Raw genomic sequence first — 23,853 nt, 5'->3', positions numbered from 1 at the left:
CTCCATCCCATAATCAGCCACCAAACGCAGACACTATTGCATATGCCAGCAAGGTTTTGCTGAAAGGACCCTAATATAGCTGTCTCATGTGAGGCTATGCCAGTGCCTGGCAAATACAGAAGTGGATGCTCACAGTCATCTCTTGGATGGAACACAGGGCCCCCAATGGAGGAGCTAGAAAAAGTACCCATGGAGCTGAAGGGGTCTGCAACCCTATAGGTGGAACAACAATATGAACTAACCAGTACCCCCAGAGCTCATGTGTCTAGCTGCATATGTAGCAGAAGATGGCCTACTCAGCCATCATTGGGAAGAGAGGCCCCTTGGTCTTGCAAACTTTATATGCCTCAGTACAGGGGGACACCAGGGCCAAGAAGTGGGAGTGGGTGGGTTGGGGAGCAGGGCGGAGGAAGGGTATAGGGGACTTTCGGGATAGCATTTGAAATGTAAATGAAGAAAATATCTAATAGAAAAATTGTTAAAAATAAATAAACAAATAAATAGATAAATGAATAAATAAATAAATAAATAAAGTTGTCCTTGGACCTCCACATAAGATCATTAATATATATGAGTACATATAGACACATACTAATATTTTAAAAGAAAGGCTACCTTTAAAATAACAAAGGGTTCTTACCATGATGTATATGAGTTCTGAACTTTTCAAGTATAGTCCTCAGTCATGTCATAATTTTCAACCTTATAGCAACTTTTTATTTTTTAAAATGTGATACTCGCAGAACTGGGAATGTATTCAAAGCATCCTTCATACTTACTCATGATGTGTACTTTCACCCAAAATTTCAGTTTAAAAGAACCATCCACAAAACCATTAAGTCTCATTTTTCAAGACTTGGCTATATCTCGATAGGTTAGTTTAAATTGAAAAATCATATTATCTTATTAATACAATGTTGAATAAAGTATGACCCATCTCTTGATGTATCTATATATAGATCTTTCGCCACAGATTTATGAGGAAACAAAGCAATTACTAGAATATAGTAAATTTACTGTCTGCTAAAGGTCTGTGCACCATAAAGTCTACCTAAATTTATTGAAGTTAACCATGATATCACACATGTGTAATGTCTTGAAAGGCTGATTCAGGACTATCACACACTAAGCCAACTTGAGATATATATCCATCACTTTAGTCAAAAACCCAACACTATTAGGACAAACACTGATTTTCAAGAAGATGTATTTGAAATTTTAAGAGAAATTGAGTTTAATATGACTCCTGATGGCTGGCTCTATGTCAAGAAAATGGTGGTTTAACAGAGGGTATCTTCATAAGCACACACTTCTTTGTTCAGATCCACATGGAGGCTCTGAAATCCAAAAAGAACTCTGTCACTAGCAAATAATTAATAATACAATTTCACTAGTACTAACAATTTAAAATTTTAACAAGCAAAGAAGAGAAACATTCCATGGACAGCCCATATTCTATCTATACAAAACACAGTATTAAGATGTTTTTCACCAAACAGTGTTCCCTTAGAGCCTATGCCATGGCTAGTTTTAAGTGTCAACTTGACACAATTCTAAGTCATCTGGGAAGGGGATTTCAATGAGGGAATTTCCAGGTCATGTGAACCTGTGGTTACATATGTGAGGAATAATCTTAATTACATTAACTGATATTGGAAGATCCAACCCACTCTGAGTAGCACCACTCCCTTGACTTGTACCCTGGACTAGGTAAGAATGGAGAAGGAAAGCTGAATGGTAAAGTGTGCATACATTTATTTCTCTCTCATTTTAGCTATAAATCTATGTGACCAGATGTTTTTGGTCCCTGCCACCTATGTCACTTTCTCCCCTCCCAATCTGTCTCCTGGAGTCTGTGCACTGTGCAATTTTCTCATCTAAAGATCTGGAGTATTTCATGTTCTTAGGTATTTTTCTCCTATTTTGACAGAATTAACCGCCACTCTCCAAAATGTGGGTTTTCAGTATCAAACTGACTACTTTCTGATGATATTACAATAATGTGTATAGTATCAGTTGTACCTTATAGTGAGCAGACAAATGTATAAAATGCAGGCCTTTGCGTTCTAAATGTATTACTCTGTATGTCTATTTGACATAAGCTTAACAGCTTACCAATGTGGGTTCAGGTTCTTCCTTCTCCACAATAAGGCAAAGAAGTAACAAAAGGAATATAAAGAAAAGACAAACTGGTACTATGAAAATAATCTTTGAGTCTGGCCCTGTGTAACCTATGATTAAAAAATATAACAATAAAAAGAGAAATGTTAAAGGTTTATAAAGACTCTTGAAACATTTAATACATAAGTAAACTGTCAATAATGCAGTAGTGGAATTTAACTGACATACTTGTCAATGCACAGATGCCACAATTGGTTCTGAGTTTAGCATACAGAAAATCTACTTTGATGTACTGTGATATGTATCCCAATTCAATTACAAAAATAACTCGCAAAACAATATAATTTTGCTTAAAATTTGATGTTGTGATATTTCTCATTAAAAACCCATAGTACATGAGTCAAATGATTAAACAAATAAATCTCATGTATCTCTTAAATCTCAAGAATAAGATATTATCTTAATAAAGATATGAGTATCATGATAAAAATACACACAATGCTAATGAAGCTGACCTTACAAGGTCACCATCTAAGATTTGTTGAAGCCTTAGAGGCTGAATTAAGTGACAAGACATTATGCTGCTGTTTGATATTTTAGATGTAGCTTCTCTTTTCTGCTTTTTTTTTGTAGGGTTTTCCCCTTATTTTAGTACTGGTAGAGATTGAACACCAGGCCTTGAGCATATTAGGCAAGAATTCAAGCATCCAAAGAAGACCTGACCAAGGCATGATGTGTTAATGTTACTTCTCCATAGAAATAACAGTCAGTAGATACACTTAAACTATAGAAAACTTTTCCAAGTCAAGTAGCTCAGATTTTTTTTTTTTTTTTTTGGAATAACACACAGCATGTTAAATTTTAGAGCTAGACCTATACATCTACCTCCCATTTCAATTTGCCTTTGTCTTATTCCCTTGGGATCTTAGTTTGTCATAGAAAATTTTGAGCCAAATTCAAATGCTTAACATAGCAAAGATTTACAGGGGTAATTTCTGGAGAAGTAACAGACAGTATAAGTCTCCTGACATGCAGAATTAACAATAGCAAGACAGACAGTTCATTTCCTGATACTCTGTTTGTGTTCTCTAATCTAGACGATTCCTACAATGCAGAAACATTACTGTTCTACTTATTTCCCCCATCAAGTTCAGTTTGTGTTACCCAGTTGCTCATGGAAATGGGTCCTGACCTGGAATATGGTCAAATGAACAGGGGTCGTTATTAAAGAAAGCTGACAATGCCAACTCAAATTTGGAGTAGTAGAAAGGTAAGGGTGGAAGAGTGGTTATGGGAGGAGTAGAGGGGGTTAATACAATCAAAATATACCCAATAAATTTTTCAAAAAAACCATTTACTTTATGGAGTTTATATGATTTTGTGTGTATACTAATTGTAATAAACTATGCCAAATCAGATGGAAAAAAGACAAAAAATATTAAAACTAACAAAGGACGATTCTGAGCACCGGAACGTGGTCAGTGAACTGAGCTCAGATTTTTCATTCAGTTTCTCAAGAATTGTAGAAAAGTAGATATGTGTTGCTTAAACTAAGTGTGTTTGTGTGTGTGCATGTGCAATTGTCCTATTTTTCTATAACTTGAAATACCCCAAAATAAATGTAACCTAATCATCTAAAAGTATAAGCAATGCCAGAAAATCTTTGTTCTTAAATTGTAGGTCTAAGTTATCACTCTACCAGGAGATACCTGTCAAGGAAAAAGAACTCTCAGTACCCTACATTACTGATGAGATTATGTGTAATGCAAAGAAATGTATGTTATGATAATATAAAGAAATAAGAAAAATTTCTTTACTGATAAGTAAAGAAATCAATATAACCACTTTATACAATTTTTGTACTACTGACAAAATATAACTCAACACACACACACACACACACACACACACAAGTATTTTCCAGATTTCCAAAAGTGGCTTCAAAAGTAAAAAATGTAAAACGAGTAAAATTATTTTTTCTCTTTATACATATATCTCTTGCTTGAACTCTTGCTTACCAATACTATCTTCATCCGTATTCTCTACAGGTTGTATAATATATTTTCTTTGGTTATTATTAATTTTTCCCAACTTGGGAATAACAAAGACTTGACAAGAGTAATAAATACTGCTGAATATATAATCTCTGCAATCTGATACATGGTAAGTACTTTAAAAGTATTTAATAAACAAAATTGAACAATGTTTTTGCTGTAGGTAGAGGGACGTAGAGACACCATTCCACTATAGTAGAAGCATGTGTAAGTGTTTACACTTACATCCATATATAAATAACAGCATAAGCAGTGCTGAATGGAATTTTCTTTAATTTTGAATAATTATCAAATAATTTATAGTGATATAAATATATTCTGAATTAAATCATACTATGTGCCACCTTCTAGGCCTTTATGTTTGGATCATTATGAAATCTGAAAACATTCTTATCATAAATCACTTTCCATTCGTACAGAAAGTAATGGCTTTAACTAAATACAAATTCTGACATGGTTAGTTTTCATTATCAGCTCGACATGCTATAGAATCATCTTAGAAGAGGGGCTAGATGAGAGACTGTCTAGAGCAGGATGGCCCATGGGCATGCCTGTGAGGCACTCTGTTGTTTGGGTTAACTGAGGTGAGAATACCTGTAATAGGATTTTCCCTGTCCAATTAATTTAATTATTTATACAACAAGAAGCCAGTGATTGGATAGGGGAAAAGGGAGGCAGAGCAAAGAGTGGCAGAGATGGAGACAGACAGACAGGTAGAGAGGAGAAAGTAAGATGGAGGCCAATGAACAAAATGATTCAGAATCCGCATGGTTTTAAATAGCCACAGGTAGATGTGTTATCATATAGGGATAGAATAATTGGGGCAACTTGTCTAATATAGGTGGGCAGCCTGTATCATTATCAGTTGTCCCTGATATTATTGTATGGGCATCTTGTGAATTGAAAATTTATTGATATATAAATCTGACTAATTAATTATAAATTTCTAGAGTTTTGTTTCTACCTGGTTGCTGGGTGTTGTGGCAGCTGACCACTGGGTGGGGGTTGTTGCATGGTGCTGGTGTGGCAAGAAACGGCCAAGGGAAATTATTGAGTCTGGATGCACTATTCCACGGGATAGGCCCTGGACTAAATGAAAAGGAGACAGGGGCCTGACCAGTGGCAATGTGAATGCACTCATTGCTTTCTGCTCTTTAGTGTATATATGAGGAGCAGTTTGGAATTTCTTCCATCTAAACCGCTTTACTGTGATAGACTGTATATAACCAGGAATCCTGAGCTAAGTAAGTCCTTCCTCCCTAAGTTATTTTTGGATAGAATATTTTATCACAGCAACAGACATGAAACCAGGACAACATGTCAATTTGAAAAATGATCAGTAAGTATTGTTAAGACACTTGGAGCCAGCTGTATCTCCTTCTTAAAAATTCTGTTCTAGTGAAAATTGAAAGCACAAAAAAATATTGATTAAAATGGACTCTGGGCTTTGCCCTAAGAACTATGAAATGCTTATAAAAGACAAACAAAAATATTACATTAAAACAGAACAAGATATCTAGTTCCAAATGAATGTTAGATTTCCAGTAAGCCTATCTTCGATTGAAGTACTTACTTTTTCTCCATTTACAGATGCACAAGATTATTTGATCTCCAATTTACAACTGCACTGAGAAGAAATACATTTTGCTACCCAATAGCCCCAGTTACTTAGTTCTCATCCTTATAGTGCATACCTTCCCAACATTCCTCTTCACTCCATTCGCTCCAAATTCCATCATCTGCACAATATATATTGACCTTACATCTTACAAAAAAGCATAGATCTTCACTTTCATTTGCTCTCTTCTTCAACTTCATATCATTTTTGTCTGTGGCAGACTGAAAGCCAAGGAAAACTATGGTGTGTTTATTTGAACTCAGTACAACAGCAATGATTTCATCTCTCTGCTTCAAAATGTTTTGGGACATAAAACAACAGTATTGAGTTACTAGAAAAGTCCACTACTCTACACTGATTTTTAAAGGCATTTTCTTCCACTACTTCTCTGTATTTAACTTTATCTTTTGTTCTTTTATAGATTACTTGTAATAAGAAACATCATGTGCAATAAGTCACAACTCTACATAGTTTAGTGTCCACAATATCCATATTAGTGTCAGATATCCTAGGTTCTATAAATGGGAAAAAGTTATATGGGAATTACTGAATGTTGATTTTATGGAAACCAAAATATTCATCCTGAAAGTGCACCCCCTCCTCTTTTTGGTCTGATTAACCTTTAAAGTCTCATGTAATAATGCTCATGAACTGACACAAAACTACCACTTCATATATAAGACTACCACAAGATACTCAGATGTTCTCACAGGGATCACAAGGGAAAAAAATCCTAAAGAAATTACTTCAGGTTTACACTTTAAAATGCTGCAGAAGTCTTCTAATATGTAATTATTGCTTTTTATTTATTTAACTTATCTACAGAGCCTTGAAAATAAATAGTATAAACTTAAGTAGACTGGCAATCAGATTTTGAATCTATTTTAAACTGACTGCCAAGTCAATTAACCAGCCTGGGCCATCTATACTTAATCAGTAAGCATTTTTCTCACCTGTATATGAATTGAGTCATTGAAAACTAGTAGTTCACCTTCTTGTCTCTACCAATTTCTAAACTGGAAATAAATAAAACGAGGTATACCAAGGTGGGGTAAAAGAAATCACCATATCATTGAGATTTGGAGTCTCACAATGATCACTTTCTTTACAATCCTTTCTTCTCTAGAAAATGTCTAGTATACCTGAGGACTCTTAATTTTGACCTCATGATTGTACTTAAAGAAGTGGTTTGTGTGTGTATGTGTGTGTGTATGTGTCTGTGTTTTGTTTGAGTCTTATTGGAGTTCATGCAATCTATTTCAATTTCCTTGAGATATTTCATTTATTAACACAAATTGAAAACAAGTGACTAGACTGTATTTGCAACATTAAAATTGGTGTAACTAATTAGACTTTTGTTTAAATATACATATATTTCCTTTGTCCACTGGATTTGGCCTTCTGGAAAATAAACTGAAATAATTATCATGGTCTAACTCTTTTTTGAACAGCAACAGATTTTGATTATCCAGTATCCTATTACATTTTAAAAAGTTATATTTATGATTTTGGCAAATAAGTACAATATCCATACCTCCCAGGAAATATCGTCTTCTCGGATCACAATTTCATAAGTGTAACACCTTGGTGGAATGGGTCCTCCAGGTGTGCTCCATTTCATTCTAATGTCAATGGAATTCTCCACACTAATATGAAGGAATTCTGGTGGCAATGGTTTAACTGAAAAGCAGAAGGAAACTATTTCAATATGAAAGTTGCTAAGTTAGCAGCATCCTTCATCTAAAGCTTGGGACACTCCATAAGCAAAACTTTCAGAGACAAACTACATGGGTCAAGATTATTCTCATAATGTGACTGAAAACCAGTTGCTTGCCAATCAAGGTGGACTTCTTAAAAAAATGTGTTATTTGAGAAACTCACCCCCTCTCTCTGTCTCTGTCTCTCTGCCTCTCTCTCTCTCTCTCTCTCTCTCTCTCTCTCTCTCTCTCTCTCTCTCTCTCTCTCTCTCTCTGTCTCTCTCTGTGACTGTGAGTGTGTGTGTGTGTGTGTGTGTGTGTGTGCAAGTGCGCGCATGTGCGCATTGTGTATTTGGAGACAGAATTTCTCTGTGTAGCCTTGGCTGTCCTAGAAATTGCTTTGTAGACCAGGCTGGCCTTGGATTCAAGAGGTCCACCGGCTTCTGCCTTCCAAGTTTTGAATTTAACAACATGTGCCACCATCATCCAGCATGGGAAACTAATTTTTGTTCGTTTGTTTTTGATAAAGCCTACACTGATAAATATTTAAGGTCAAGAGAAAAAAATAAGAAGCCTAAGTCATTGCAATCATTATCCCATTTTTACAACTTTAGAAACAACCAAACCACTTTTACTACAGCTACTATTGTGACTGTTTTCTAAGTAACACATATGTTGTGGTCACTATATATCTGGCATTGCACCAGTTCTGCCTGATTATAGAAACTTTCACACTTATAACTGGTAGAAATAAAAATACAAATTCTGAAGAAATAAAAATGTTTTGGTTCTCAATCATTTATCATTGGATGCCATGATTAATAGAGTCTGTGGATTGCCTTTTGCTTCTGGGTTTGCACTACCATCGCTTTAATCAATCTCACTCTCTTCTCTTGCATCTTCTGCTCACTTAGAAATAGCCTAGAGGAAAATCAGCAAGTTTTAAGTTGACTTCATTTGCTCATGTCACCTATATTTTGAAGCTGAAAAACTGTATAGCTGGATCTGATGGGTTCCAACTTTGAAGATCCATTAACACAGATAAAAAAATCTTTATAGTCTGATGAGTCCAAGTTGGACAGTTTGCATCCAACATTTTTTTCATTATCCTGGAGGTAATCAGCACACTGTAAGGCATGATCCAAGCCCTCATACCTACAACACAAGAAGCAGTTTAGGAATTGTTTAGTAGCATTTTTTTTTTAATCTTGGTGCTCAGTTTTAAATCATGTTATTATATTATATGAAATGCACATATGAGCACAGTATATTGATTCAGTAGATTATACATATACATATAAACACACATACTCATATATACATATATATGTACATATACATATAACAATAATTATTTTTAAAAGATGTCATGAATTTGAGTGGAAATGAGATGTTACAAGACCAGTTGGAGGGAGGAGAGAGAGGTAGAAATGATGTAAATATGCTACACATGTACAACATTCTCAAATAAATAGAGAAAGTTAAGTTATAAAATGGATAACACAAAAAAAGAATAATTTAACAGCATTTTATGCTTTAGTGCACCTACTATTTGCTACATGCAACAATAAGATCTATATATTCAACAGCAGGAAAAACAGGAATAGTTAACATCATGTAGCTTCAGTTTATTGCTAATCTTCATAAATTCTCAAAGGAACTCAAGTATTATCCATCTATTTACTTTTTGATGACTCATCAACATTTGTGAATTAAAGATTGCTAATACTTAGGTAGCCTTGGTAACATTTGACAAAGAAAACAATTTGAGTAGAAATAAGATTAATAAATGCTTTTTAGTATCTTAAAAGGGTCTACTTATTGGCTTATAGATTGATCCTAAAACAGCTACCTTATTAGGAAAGGGAAAAACATGTTCTCTCCACAGAACGCTACAGAAGCATATTAGTAATTCGTGTGCCAAGCTGACAGGTAAGTTAACTCAGTGTCCTAATTAAAAGGACTAAAAGATTAAGTTCATGTTTTAGATCCATCCTTGCTTGTCATTTTTCCAGTTTAGACTAGCTTCTAGCCTTTTAACTTTATGACAATAGTACATCAGAGACTGTATATTCAGACTTAGTAAAATTAGTCATTTAATAGAGTCATAATGATTTTTCACTTTTCTTCAGTGTGACCAGCCATTCTAACTCAATCTTATACTGGTCTAATATTCAGTCCAATTATTAGAGATTCCTATATTCTAAATTACCTAGCAAAGTTAATTCAGAGCATATCCCCCAAGGTCACCAAAGGCTCATCTTGCCTTCACCTTATTTGTCCTAAACTTTTTGCAAACTGATATTAAAGGTCAGTCTGCAGCGGATCGCCACTGGCATCCAGTTACTTCTAATTCTTATCCATTGATAAAATTGGAAAGACCCCCTAACTAACAAATGAAAGGATCCGGTTCTAATCTGGGGAAGGGGCTCGGTTTGTGTTTTTTCAAAAGATAAAGATAGAGCACAGTGGCTGCCAGAGAAATTAATTAGTCAGATGAACACACATTCCAAATCTTCTTATAAGTATCACCTTGAGAACTAAAATTCCTCTTTTGCTTAAAATTCAGCTGGAAACTGAAGCTCCCAGAAAAGCTGTTTTCCTGCTACTCTCTGAGCCAGCTCCCCCACAGGAGGGCTGAGACTAGCCTTAGCCTTACAATTTGCAACTGAATAAAGTACCTTGACTTCTCCAAAAAGAAAATTTACATTGCTACTCTCTCATTGTCTAGATCTCTTTCTTTTTTTCAAGTAGGTCAATCTACGTTCTCTGGCTGGACCTGCAGGCGTGCCTACCCCTCCCCCAAGAGCACGCAGGTGGCGACTGTTATCTTCCTTCCAAGGACATTCCAGCACGTGGCTTTCAGTCTGAGATAGAATTTAGATTTACCAAGAGAGCTAGGGAAGTAGAAATTTCTAATATTTACAGAAATTAGTTCTTATTTTGATAGACAGGCTTAGTCCCTTAGCTGGCCTCTGGCTTTTCACCCTTGCTGTTACTGCAAGGTGTCCTTAGTTCCTCAGGCTAAGGGAATAACAGGGATGAGGAGGAAAGACTTCCAGCTCCTATTTTAGCCACAATTCGTGGTGTTACTAATGACATAATTCTTGTCTAGGCCTTGCTAAATCTGAGGTTGACAAGTCTCCACTAGAGACCGCGCAGGACTCAGACCTGCGTGTACTGATTCGTGATCATACGAATACAGTATGGCTACCGCGTGGCGCAGAAGATTACTGCGGGGGAAGGTCCAGCTTGACCGTTTTTGAGTTCCCTGTGTGACACACCTGATTTAAAGGAGGTTGGTATCTGATTCCAGCTAAAAACCAAAAATACCTAAGGCTCTGCCTCCCCTCCCCAAAAGATACCAAGAGCCACAGATGTGGGTCGTTATAAAACCCACGGGAGGAATCCGGTCAATGTCCACCCAAGCCAAGGTTAAAGGCCCACTCATCTACGGATGAGAAAATCATTTGATCACCTCAGTTAAGCGTTGCCTTATTAAACTTAATTTATAGGGGGGAGAGAGGTTGGAGACCATACTGTCGAAAGGGCAAGCCCTTCACTACCTCCCACCCAAATAAAAAAGCAATTGGCCTTGTACTAAGGAGCCAGCCGGTCTTGCCCCTTCTCCCTGTTTCCCTGCCTGTCATCCAAAATTGCGGACGAATATCAACTCAGTGTTATTCTTTAGCCAGGGTTCCAACGCCCTACTTAAAATGCAACCAGGAAGTTACCTATTCAGCACTAATTAGCATTATAAAGTCAGAACCTACAGTTCAGCGCTATTCTGTTAGTGGTTTACTAGGATAATAAGGACAGTCTTAGCCAGATACAGTTTACCATTAGAAAAGTTAGGGAATCCCATGGAAACAGGTTTTTTCTTTAGCCCTAAGAACTCAGGCAGAACTATTGAACATAGATAATTTTTCTGCCTCAGGCCAGCCTTTTCTTTTTTTTTATTTTTTTGTTAACTAATGGGAGGAGATGTGGTTTCCCTTCCCCCACCTGCTTGAACCTGCTTGCTCAAGGGTGGAGCTTCCTGCTCATTCGTCCTGCCACGCCTACTGCTGGACCCTGCCTCTTTGCTGCTTGGAGGCACACACGTGTTCATCTTGCTACAGGACCCTGAATTACTTGGCGGGAAATCGGGTTCCCTCCCCCTTCCTTTATAACTGAGTGTCTGGAAATAGTAAAATTGAGCTTTGATCGAAAAAAAAAAAGAAAGACAAAAGAAATAAGATGTAAAAGCAGATATATAATTTTCTCAAGTTTACTAAAATAAAAAGAAATCCTCTGATATTATAGCACTATGATATGAGCCTGAAAACCCATGACTAGAGGAAGAAGTGAAATGAACAAAGCAAAGTGCAGTGTAACTTTTATCAAGTAACCTGTACTTTTCCCTTTACCTTAAGCAAGAGATTTTACCATAGCATCCATCAGTGGAAAGAGAGGCCCATTGGTCGTGCAAACTTTATATGCCTCAGTACAGGGGAACGCTAGGGCCAAGAAGTGGGAGTGGGTAGGGGTGGGGGGTGGGGGGGAGCATGTGGGGGACTTGTGGGACAGCATTGGAAATGTAAATGAAATAAATACCTAATTAAAAAAAAATAAAGTTAACTTTGTATGGGTGATATAGCTGGGATGAAAGGGCTTGTTAACAACTGATTCTTAAATCAATAATTCCTGACTTATCCCCCGCCAAAAAAATATTAGCTTGCAATGTAAAATGTAATTTTGGCTTTAAAAGCAGCCGAAAATCCCTTCTAAAATGAGACCAGCATAGCAGCTGATAAGGAGCTAGTGAAAATATCTAAACTCTACTAAATGTAGTTTCTACCAAGTGCCCTAATTTAGGGAAGTGTTTAAAAATTTTAGTCTTTGGGAAAGTTGCCTGCTTGCAGTGCAGGAAACTCGATATCCATGATTGACTTTGTTTATTCATTATTCTTTGACATAGGATTTCACTATACACTATCCTGGAACTTACTATGTAGCCCAGTGGTCTGGTGTCAAATTCATGATTGTTATACATTAGCCGCCCAAATTCTGGGATGACAGGTATACATCAATATGCCGAACAGTTGTTTAGGTTTACAAAAATTGACTGTGTGACTTTGTGTCTGTGAAAAATGACATACACTCTGTGAAATGTTAATTTTTATTTCTCCCCATTTTACTAAGGGAGGATAAGTTATCTTAAACATGAAGGGACACTGTGAAGAGTGGCTTCCTCTCTTCTTTGCTGTGTTTTTTTTTTAAACTAGAGCAGTGTTTCTCATTTAACAAATGTTTAATATTTATTGATTTAATTACCAAAAATTTAGAAATTTGTCCATTCAATTTAAGATATGGAAAGTGAAACATTCCCTTAAGAGGAAACTGTTTGCTCAAGGCTCCCTAGCTACATGTTGCCAGAGCAGGGTTTAGAGCCCAGTTCTCAAAAGCACTAATCCTTTATGCCCAATCATTTATATATTGTGTTTTTCTTTTAAAAGATGCAATCAGAGTGTGGGCTGAAAGTTCACAAATACTACAAGCTTGGCTTATCTTGCTTTGTCTTTCTTTGGTAAACGTACAATCTCTGATTTTTCCATTTATCCATGTTGCCATCCTTGGTTTTATTCATTTAATGATTAGTATTAATCTATTATGAGTACGGCCTTCTGTGATTAGTTAAGAGAAATGTGAGAATTGATTCACATCCACCAATCTTAAGAAAAAACAAACAAACAAACAAAAAAACAAAAAACTTGAGGAGACAAAATATGAGATAAGTTTGAGTATCATCCAAACAAAAAAGCAAGTGCTATAAAAAGTTCAGTAGCAAAGATGAACAGAAACTGGCATGATCAGCAGAGTCAATGAATTTAGACATCACATGGGCCTAGAAGGATGAAAAAGAATTGGTAACCAAGTGAGGCAGAGGCCATTCCAGATTGAAAAATGCACAAAAGTCAAGACATGGATAAGGAAAAGAAATGTAAAGATGGATCTATAGAGTAGCATACTGATCCTGGCCATAACAAGCTATAGTTCTGGAAAGGTAGTGATACAGTGAGGTGAAAACTTGAAATGCAACCTGATTTGATCCTGGGTATAATATGCAGGTACTGGGGGTATATGGTCAGGAGATGCTATATGAAAAGACAAGGAAGACAAAGGTAGCTCCAGGATGCAGAAATGAGCAGAAAAGAAAAAATGGTACAATCTGAGCAGCCACCATTTGGGAGGTCATGGCAGATGTCCAAGTGAGGAATGAGGGGAGTCTAAAGGAAGACTCTTACAATAGAGAAAGGAAATGAAAACCAGATGTGCAACTTAGCAAAAGAATGTCAGAATGTGGTGGGTGATTGTATTACCATAAAGCAATTAAGGAACTGGCTGCTGACGGGGGGCAGGGAGGGTGAGGGGGAGGGTTATGTTTTCGCTGGTCCACCACCCATGTGCCACATGCATGCCCACACAAGCCCTAGTTAAATTCAGCTGACCACAACATGAGAATTAAAACAAAACAAAAAGACAAGATAGTCGGATAGGGCTTGTTGAGAAGGAGAAAAGAAAATAAAGGAGGGGAGGGGTGATTGTGCCTAGAATGTATTAAATGTGCATAGAAAATAAAATCTTTAAAAGGTTCTGTTTTTAAAGCTTCACTAACAGTTAATTAAAAAACAGCAAGAAGATCCACTTTAACAGATTACTGCTTTATAAAAAGCTAAGTGTATAAAAAATATTCAAACTTTTAAAACAATAAACCCAGATATCTGTAGGATGAAATACTTCATCCTGTATAGAAATAGTCACGGAATACCTTGCTATATGCTCAACTTGAGATTCCCACATAATTATGATTAATTATCATCATACATGTGACTCTGGTTAAGAAAATGGTTGGAATTCAATAGAGATATAGTTGCTTGTACTCTGGACTAATCCTGACAGATGTTTGCCCAATGAAAGATTTTAAGTATAAAAATACTTACCAGAAAAACATGGTATAGTTGGTATCAGAATGTACTGTCTTGCCAGGTTTCCAAGAGCAGACCAAATACTGCCAGTTATAATATATACACTTCATGTCCTGAATTTTAGTTTCCAAACTTCCTATGAAATGAATGAGCTGTGAATACCTGAGAGACATGGTGACAGATCATCTATGCAATCACTATGCAATGGTATTTCCTTTGGCTCTGCTAATTCATTTGGCAATCAGCATAATGAGAAAGATTGCAAAAGGAAGCTACCAGAAATCACTTCACTGTAAGGAGTATAGGCAAACCTGAAAAGGATTGAGGGCTTATTTACTGTAGTTCATGTCAAAGTATTAAATTAATTATTCTAAGATGCTCTCAAGAATTGAGCAAATTCCCATCCCCATTTAGTAATATAACTCCTTACTGAGGACTCTACCAATAAGATGTAGACTTAGTTTGTTTGTTTGTTTTAGTTTGTTGATTTAATGAGTTAAAAATTCAACTCACTTAAACTAAGAAAGATTCTATTTATGTCTGATTGTCACAGGATTTACTGTGCATAAAATCATCTATATGATTCATTCATCAAAAAGGTTAGGGAACTTATTCTCTACATGGATTTTTTCTGATAATATCAAATGTGAAAAAGAAACGTCTTAACCTTCATCTGATATCCCATAAGAAGCTTCTGTCCATGGACTTTGTACTTCTGATCCATTTGTACAATGCTCTGACAAATACGTACGTATCTTTCCTTCAATGCCTTTATTAAGATCAAACCCATCCTTGTAAATTAGATTCCTAGTAATTATAGTCTGTTTGATAAAAAGATGAAACAGTCCATTTTAGAAATACATGGAACATAACAATTAATATCTAAGATTCGATATACTACCCCAGATATAGTTCTGTCAATAGTAACCTTTGTATATGGTATTATTCAATTAGGTCATTCAAAACAAAACAGAAGACATTTAGCAAAGGAAAAGACTCTGTGATAGGAACATGAGCTCTTAATTTGGAGTTAAATGGATCATTTTCAGACATGGGTATTGCATGGCCAAAGATTTGTCATTTCAGATATACTATAAAACCTTCAAGAATCCCATAAAATAAAAAAGTCTAAGAGGCACCTGGAGAAAAGTGGACAATTTCTAAGTATTTGAAAGATGAAAAAATAATATATGAGAGAGTCTTATATTTCTGTAACCCAGCAGTGTATCTTGTCTAAAATGTTTTTCAATAAATATTAGGCTTTAATTGCTCATTAATATTCCCCAGCTGAATTACAGAGCTAATGGTATACCTTTTGTTACAGAGCTCCAAATGAACACATTAGTTGACTTTATAAATAGCTAATAATTCATTTCATTGAGATCTTGTCATCCATGTAAAGAACAATGCTGTGTTCTGTGATGTGTATGCAAAGATTTAACTTTACATTGAGGATTTTGTTAGAATTATAGAAAATAATCTAGTAAAAGAAGAAAGAATAAAATACAGCAAAATGCACAAATGTTCTTCAAGTTCATATTCTCTGAGTTCTAGTTTTCTTAGTCTTAATATTGAATGAGGTCAAAATAGTGCACAGAAGCTTACATGGCAGCTCTTCATATAAGAACTAGAACTGTTAAGGCACACAAAGTAATGGATAGTGAAGTCAGTGGTCACAAAGAAACACCTAATGATCAGATCACTCTGACATCACAAATCAAGCTTTCCTTACCTTCCAGCTGTCGCTATCAACATTTCGGTATTTTAACTCATATTCTAGTGTACAGCCCTTAAATTTTTCTATAACCACAGGAGGTTTCCATTGCAAATAGAGATAACCAAGTAATCCAGGATCCAATATTTCAAAATCCTGAGGAGGATTAACTGAAATGGAAGGAGAGTATTTATATTTTTCCTGTATTTTATGAGGAAGACTGTTGAATGTGAATAATTTCCAAATGCCCATCACCTGGTTACTGGGTAAAGTTCTAGCACATCTATACAGTGGGATAATATTTTACTAGAAAAATGAATACAGCACTGATAAGAGGCTGTAACTGGAAAAGCCTTGAAATCATATTCTATATACAGGGAAGCTGTCTCATAAAACCACGTGTATGTGAAGACAGTAGATTAGTGGTCACCAGGGGCACAGGGTCTCTCCATCAGAGAATGAAAGTATTCTGGAATTTTATGGCAGTAGTGGTTTCATAACTTTGTGGATATACTAAAGTAATCTCAAAATGCTACATTAGGAGAGAGAGATGATTACTCAGGGTGAATAGGTAGAAAGATCGCTGTATGTTCAAGGTCACCCTGGTCTACAAAGTGAGCCCAGTTTTATTATGCAATGAAACCTTGTCTCAAAAACAAAACAAAACAAAACAACCAAAGAAACAAAAACAACCATTACCAGCAGGCACAATAAAAACCAAGGAAGATGTTTTTGTATATTAATAAATTTGAAGTCCATAATATTTCTGTGTAACTGTCCTTTTTTTAAAAAGCACATGAGGAAAATGTGATCTTTGTCTCTTTAGGAACTAAGGCTGTACACTTGCCATGGAGAATTGTCAGTGGACATGTACACCAGAATTTGTGTAATATTATATAAATAAAGGTTATATAAATGTCTCTAGTAAAAAGAACCACTCAATACTCACTCAGTATTATGTTATGATCAGCATAAAAATTGTGAATGGATACAGGAAAAGCAAAAGCAAAGAACCTTAAGAATTTGGAGTACAGGCATGGCTTGTGAGTAGTCGGTGGAGATAATTAAATCTACAGCTCAGTGAAGTTCAGATCTGTCTCCAGAGTTTGAAAAACCAAGCCTTTCCTACACATTAAGTAACACATCTAGTAGCACTACAATATTACCATCATGTTAGCCCTTGACTAATTCTCTGTGATGAATGTTGTTCATTTTCATACAACTTGCCCAGGGACTCCATATCTGAGCCTAGAGAGTCTCCCCAGTGAAAATGACACATCAAATTTGTTGTTTTCTTCCTTGAAGTTAGAAATCCATGTCAAACTAAGTGTTCATCAGACACTGAAAAACTCATAATTATTTGTATTGAAGTATACACTGAAGTGTTTAACTTCCATTTTCTGCTTTCTCTGATTGTCATAAAAGTAAGAATAATAAGAAAAGATTCAAGTTATGATAGGAATATATAATTTCAAATACTTAAGTTATTTCCTCAAAATATCCTATACAAGAAGTCTGGTAATTATTTTATGATGTAGCATTTAAGCCACGAAAATATGATCATTAGTTACCTTACCTATCCATATGAGTAGCTATGAAGAACATATATTTTTTTACATGCTGGTAATATTACTGATGTTATCTACAAGTTTTACACTTTTATGATATATACTGAAAACACGGTTCATATCTTTTAAGATTACTTCATTAAAATTAAATTTATTAATTTACCTTTTATCTCCAAAGAATAGCCTGTTATTGTACAAAGAAGAATGAAACACAAGCATGTGGTATGCACAAAAGCCATTTCTCCAGGATTTAGTGTGCTGAAAGCTCTACTCTGAAAAGAGAGAAGACAACAGTGGGGATTTATTGTACTTCAAATAATCATGTGGGTAAACATAATAGATAATATTTCTGGGAACTATCTGTGTACTTTCTAGAAAGACAGGAAAACTGTGCCCCTTGAGCTGTGGAAATGGAAATTAACCTTAGAGTCAAGGCAAATGCAACACGAGGATTCTGGTCCCCTAAGATCAAGACTAACCCACATAAAGAAAGCTGGAAACACTCCTCCATACACACTTACTGAGACTCTGACCTGGATATAATGACTTTAAGAAGCCTTCTGTCTGAAATCAAATCCAGCAGACTATCCCTGAGAAGAAATTTGGACATCCCTGTATTCATAAGAACCATATGTTCTAAATGCAAATAAAACCTACTGAAGTATACTATTTTCTAAGAAAAAGTAGTATTTGAAAGTAATCTAACTTGTAAAAATAATTTAAAAGTCTACATGAACACCCCAGAAAACTAAGAACTTTGTCCTTGTACTTTATAATGATGAAGTCATCATTGTCTATTCAGAGCTATCCTGGATTTGACCATTTTTCCTATAAGTAAATATCATTTCCTCCTCCTAGCTTTTAAGTGTTTTTTCACTTCTTCCCTCTTCCATCCAATGTCCTCATTACAACTCTTACTCCATTGATATTGTCATCAAAGTTCATATCCAGGCATCCTGTCTCCATCACAGTGTGCACACCACTCACAAGACAAGTGATTCTTCTGTGGGAAAACCAGAGCTTCTCTTTTCTCTTTAAACTGGTAGCAGCATTGCATTGCCACAGGACATAAGGTGGTCTCTTTTAGATTTGAAGAACACTGTTTAATGATCAAAATCTAAAGATTAACCACTACAAATAGATACTTCATTTTTAAAGTATTTTTCCTTTTTAAATTATTTGAGAGTTTTATACAAGCATAACAATAAATTTTAGTCATTTTCTCCCTCATTACCCTCTCCAGCCTCCCTTGCTCCAGATGAAACACTATTTCTCAACAACACCCCCTTCTATATTCTGCTTATGACCCACTGAGTTTAATTAGTGCTGTATAAAGAAGCTAGTGGGGAGATTATTTTTACTGGAGTATCGACAACTTATCAGTGTCTACATTATCAATGAAAATGATACATTCTTCCCAAATACCATTAACTATTGTGAATTGCTCAATAAGAGCCCATCTCCCCATTTCGCCAGTCTTATACAAATAGTCACATCTTCAGATATAATTCAAAGACCACATGAAGCCAAGAATAAGGAAGACCACAGTGTGGATACTTCTGTCCTTCTTAGAAGGGGATCAAAATACCCATGGAGGGGAGATACGGAAAGAAAGTGTGGAGAAGAAACTGAAGGAAAGACCATCCAGTGACTATTACACCTGGAGACCCATCCCATATATATTCACCAAACCCAGACACTATTGTGGATGACAACAAGAGCTTCCTGACAGGAACCTGATATAGCTGTCTCCTGTGAGGCTCTGCCAGTGCTTGTCAAATACAGAAGTGGATGCTCACAGTCATGCATTGGACTGACTGAGCACAGGGTCTCCAATGAAGGAACTAGAGAAAGGATTGAAGGAACTAAAGGAGTTTGCAGCCCCATAGGAGGAACAACAATGTGAGCCAAGCAGTACCCTCAGAGCTCCCAGGGACTAAACCACCAACCAAAGAGGAAATCAAAGCTCCAGCCGCATATGTAGCAGAGAATAGCCTTGTGGGACATCAATGGGAGGAGAGGCCCTTGGTCTTGTTAAGGGTCAATGCCCCAGTGTAGGGGGACGCCAGTACAGAGAAGTGGAAGTGGATGAGTTAGTGATCAGGGAGAGGGGGGATGGGTTACGGAGGTTTTCAGAGGGGAAATGAGGAAAGGGAATAAAATTTGAAATGGTGATAAAGAAAATATCTAATAATAAAAAATTATTAAACATCAAAAAAGCTTTTTCATACCAGATTTTCTGCAACCTACTGTCTCTACCCTAGTCAGCTACCTTACCATTTACTTCTATTATCATATTTATAACAGAGAAAATAATCTATAAAAATGCATTGAGTATAGGGGACTTTTTGTTTATAATGTTTCACATGCTAATAGCCTAATAACTATTTTATCTCACACAAAAACCAAACAGCAAATCATAATATCTGTAATAATAATAATAATAATCTCCTACAATGAATCCTGAGCACTATTCACTTTATAAACTATTTAACTCTATATTTAAAATTCTCTTTGGCCATGTATACTATTTTTATGACACCTTAGAAACAAGAGGCTGAGACACATAGAAGTAAAACAACATGCCTCAGGTCACACAGAATGTAAACGATGAAGCAGGGATTTAAATCTAAATAATGTAGAGCCAGTGCCTTGGATAGCAAACAATACTAGGTGTTTTCCATGCCTAAGAGCAATAAGAAAGGCAACTTCTTGTTTCTACCCACTTTATTTTATGTAACACTAGTACTGACACAGTCTCCCATTGGAAAGAAAGTCTCTTTTCTCTTCTCCACTTCTTCAAAATAATAACAACAAAACCCCTTCTCTCTAAGGTTTACCTAAGGCTGAGGCTGAGGCTGAAACTGTTCCCTGGTATGAGCAAAGCTCTTAGTTCCCTTTCCAGCAACCACACACACACACACACACACACACACACACACACACACACACACACAGCGTCACTCATGCATGTACTTGCACACCCACACAAGAATTGGCTGGATAATCCTTGCATTATTGGAAAAGTTCCAGACACACACAAGAATTGGCTGGATAATCCTTGCATTATTGGAAAAGATCCAGGTACTTACCAATAATATGGTTTCTCAAGAAATGTATTATCACAGGCAGTTATCACAAGACCTCTTTGTCCTCCTTTCCACATTAGACACTAAATTGAATCTCTACTGTTTTCCTTCCTGCCAGATAATAAAGAACACTGAAAAACTTAAGATAGGTGTTCCTGAAATAGCCAGAGGGCCAGGACAAAGATTCTCCAAGTCACAATCAAGGTTATGGGTGGTGGTAAATGACTTCTCAGGCACATTCCTAATAATGACATGGGAGTTTAAAGGCTGACAACATTATTTTGGGAGAGTAATAAATTTATAGCTGAGACGTTTACTAATATAAATTTCCACATATGTGTTACTGGTGTTTAATCTAGTAGGCTTAGACACAACTATGTCTTCCATGTATGAAATGGAGTTAATAATACAAGCCTGACTGGGATTTCATGCTGATAAAAATCAGATTGCATATGGTGCAAGGAATATGGAAATAATGAATTGCTCTATAGACATGAAAGAGTCTCACTTACAAGGATCTTGCCACTAGTCAAATCTTCAAAATAACTTTCTTATATCTATATATTGGCCCCACTACAAATGAAGATTTTATATGCCAGTGTTGATAACTAGGCACTCATAATTAATCTCCAGTTTCAAGTACCACTGTTGATCAATTGTTCTGTCTTTATCAATATTTAACAATAATAATAATTTCATGTACTTGGTGAGCTTCCAGTAGTTTAGCCAATAGGTTTGTAGTATCAGTGTCATAAAAAGGTAAAAGATGTGACTGTTTTAAGGCCTCAGAGATGCGAAAAATCTATAGAAAATGAATGAGGAAAGAAGCCATTTGTTCTAAACATTCCTATTTCTGGAGCCCTATATATAATACAGTTCCCAATGCTGTGGTAACCCCCAACCATAAAATTATTTTCGTTGCTACTTCATATCTGCAATTTTGCTACTGTTGTGAATACTAATGTAAATATCTGGGTTTTTTTTTTTTCAATAGTCTTAGGCAACCTCTGTGAAATGGACTTTTGACCCCCAGCTTGAGAACCATTATTCTAAGTTAGTAATATATAATGTGGTGTCTTTGTGGATAAAAGAAAATATCCCTTTTCTATGTTGGTAACAATAAGTACCTTTGTCTGAACTATCTAAAATTACCATAGATTTTTTCATTGTATTTACTTACAAGAAAAGCGATTAAGTTGCTGAAATAAATAATTATTTATCATAAGCTGACAAATGGAATTTGATATTGCCAATAAGTAGCTGGTTTATTGAGACTGTTTCCGGATAAAAAAGAATTAGAGTTATAAAAATTTATATGCTCTATTCACATTTTTTTTTTCGAGACAGGGTTTCACTGTATAGTCCTGGCTGTCCTGGGACTCACTTTGTAGACCAGGCTGGCCTCGAACTCAGAAATCTGCCTGCCTCTGCTTCCCGAGTGCTGGGATCAAAGGCGTGCACCACCGCACCCGGCATCTATTCACATTTTAAAGCATTTAAAAATATAAGCCAAAAATGGGCCTTGAGAAGAAGAAAATATTAGTATAAGAAAAGGAAGAAAGAGGGGGAGGGGACTGTGATTTCTTGATCAATTGTGATTTGAAGATGAAATGAAAAAAAAAAACAATTTGGATTATTTTGACCTTAGAAAATCAAACTAGTTACTATAGTTTATTTGGCACTTACCAAGAGTTAATTTCTGTTCCAGAAACTTCATATAGATTACCATACTTAAATATCTCAAGTGCTGATAGTTAATTTTATTATCTCAATATTACAAATGAGGCATTTGAAGTTTAGAAAAAGTACATTCTTGATGGTCATACAGGCTTAACAAGTGAAGATGTTGATCTAATTCTTAATCCCATGCTTGCACCTTTTATATATAGAACAGTCTTCCAACCCGCCTTAGAGATGGTCAATTGTCTCTCATAGAGATATCCCTAGGATATTGTTCCCAGCATCAGGTGATCTTCAATGTTTCTAGCCATGGTTTTAGGGTGTGACTCAAGAGCACCACATTTTTGGAAAACTAATCTTTCAAGGACAACATCCAACAGTGTAAACTATTCATAGCTTCTAGAGTATGGCCATGACTCAGCATCATAATCAGAAAGGAAGTTGCCAGGTTAGGACACCTAACAGTGTGACGAGATTGATTCATGCCTCACTAATACTGCAATCAGCCCCTGAACTAGTGGTGAGTCAAACATAGTTTTGATAATAACATGTAAATATCCTGACCTACATAGATAAGAGCATAAGTATTTCTTAATCTGATTTCACATATATTAAAACAAAGAACTTTGAACTAGACAAATTATCATGGTTGACACCAATTAAAGTATGTAAATAATTTTATACCAAACATAAAACATAATGAATGTATGTATATGCAGAATGGTTAAAGTGATTATATATAAATTAAGTACAGGTAGGATATCTATTTTAACATCATTAAAACACTCAGTTATATAATAACAATATTATATTTACATCCCTGCTAATATTGCATGCTGATACCAATGTTTGCTGACATTTACAGAATATGTTGAACAGAATATGTTCAATAAATCTTATCAAATCATTTATTTCTCGTTTAGATGGTTTCTGATACGGTTCCTTGAGTTCATCTAGCAAGCAAATATCCTAAAGTCTTATCAAAGCTACAGAATCTGCATTTGAGATTCCATGGCAATATCTACATTGAAAGCATACATTTTGCAATTACCTCACACATTGCAGAATCTGTACACTGCTTATACAATTCAAAATTTGTCATGAATTTGGCCAAATCAGAGCTTTATTATTTTATAATCCCACCAACAAGCCAACAAAACATTTTTAACAGCAGTCCACTAAAAATTATGGCTTTACATTTTTGATAAGGCATAAATTAGAAAATAATTAGTAAAAACAGTACATCAATATTTTTAAATATACCTTATACCTGAAGAGCAAAGCACTGTCTTGAGAGAGGTCACTGTTCAGGGGTAGCAAGCAATCTTTCTCTCTTTCTATCTT

The 23,853-nt window shown here is 35.7% G+C and overlaps 1 protein-coding gene across 3 annotated transcripts; it reads right to left on the bottom strand.

Moving 5' to 3' along the window:
• Window positions 1–797: 797 nt before the first annotated feature.
• Il13ra2 (interleukin 13 receptor subunit alpha 2) lies at window positions 798–23,851 on the bottom strand. 3 transcript variants are annotated; one of them, XM_021153905.3, is made up of 10 exons: window positions 23,773–23,851; window positions 17,904–18,012; window positions 16,191–16,342; window positions 15,126–15,279; window positions 14,474–14,594; window positions 8,461–8,645; window positions 7,328–7,473; window positions 5,870–6,014; window positions 2,116–2,231; window positions 798–1,337 (listed from the first exon to the last, which is right to left on the bottom strand). In XM_021153905.3, the coding sequence occupies exons 2-10, from the start codon at window positions 17,977–17,979 to the stop codon at window positions 1,281–1,283; spliced, it is 1,152 nt and encodes a 383-aa protein (XP_021009564.1). In that variant the 5' UTR covers window positions 17,980–18,012; window positions 23,773–23,851; the 3' UTR covers window positions 798–1,280. The 3 variants fall into 3 exon arrangements, with proteins under 3 accessions (XP_021009564.1, XP_029329194.1, XP_085693688.1); XM_029473334.2 differs by lacking the exon at window positions 23,773–23,851 and adding an exon at window positions 18,659–18,832; XM_085837562.1 differs by lacking the exons at window positions 2,116–2,231; window positions 23,773–23,851 and adding an exon at window positions 18,659–18,832.
• Between the last annotated feature and the right edge of the window lie 2 nt (window positions 23,852–23,853).

The sequence above is a fragment of the Mus caroli genome, unplaced genomic scaffold, assembly GCF_978045245.1.
Source record: "Mus caroli unplaced genomic scaffold, Mus_caroli_1 scaffold_5, whole genome shotgun sequence".
In the NCBI taxonomy this organism is placed as follows: domain Eukaryota; kingdom Metazoa; phylum Chordata; class Mammalia; order Rodentia; family Muridae; genus Mus; species Mus caroli.
Note: the sequence above shows the minus strand (reverse complement) of the source record. Positions and strands in the feature narration are given on the sequence as shown.

Excerpts from the sequence above, each read along its gene's own strand:
- Il13ra2 (XM_029473334.2), bottom strand. The coding sequence starts at position 18,706 with ATGGAGACAGGATGCCTGGATATGAACTTTGATGACAATATCAATGGA. Across the intron at positions 16,343-17,903 it reads CTATTCTTTGGAGATAAAAG|TTAATCCTCCTCAGGATTTT; the intron begins GTAAATTAATAA and ends CTTCCATTTCAG. Across the intron at positions 14,595-15,125 it reads TTATGGGATATCAGATGAAG|GAAGTTTGGAAACTAAAATT; the intron begins GTTAAGACGTTT and ends TTCATTTCATAG.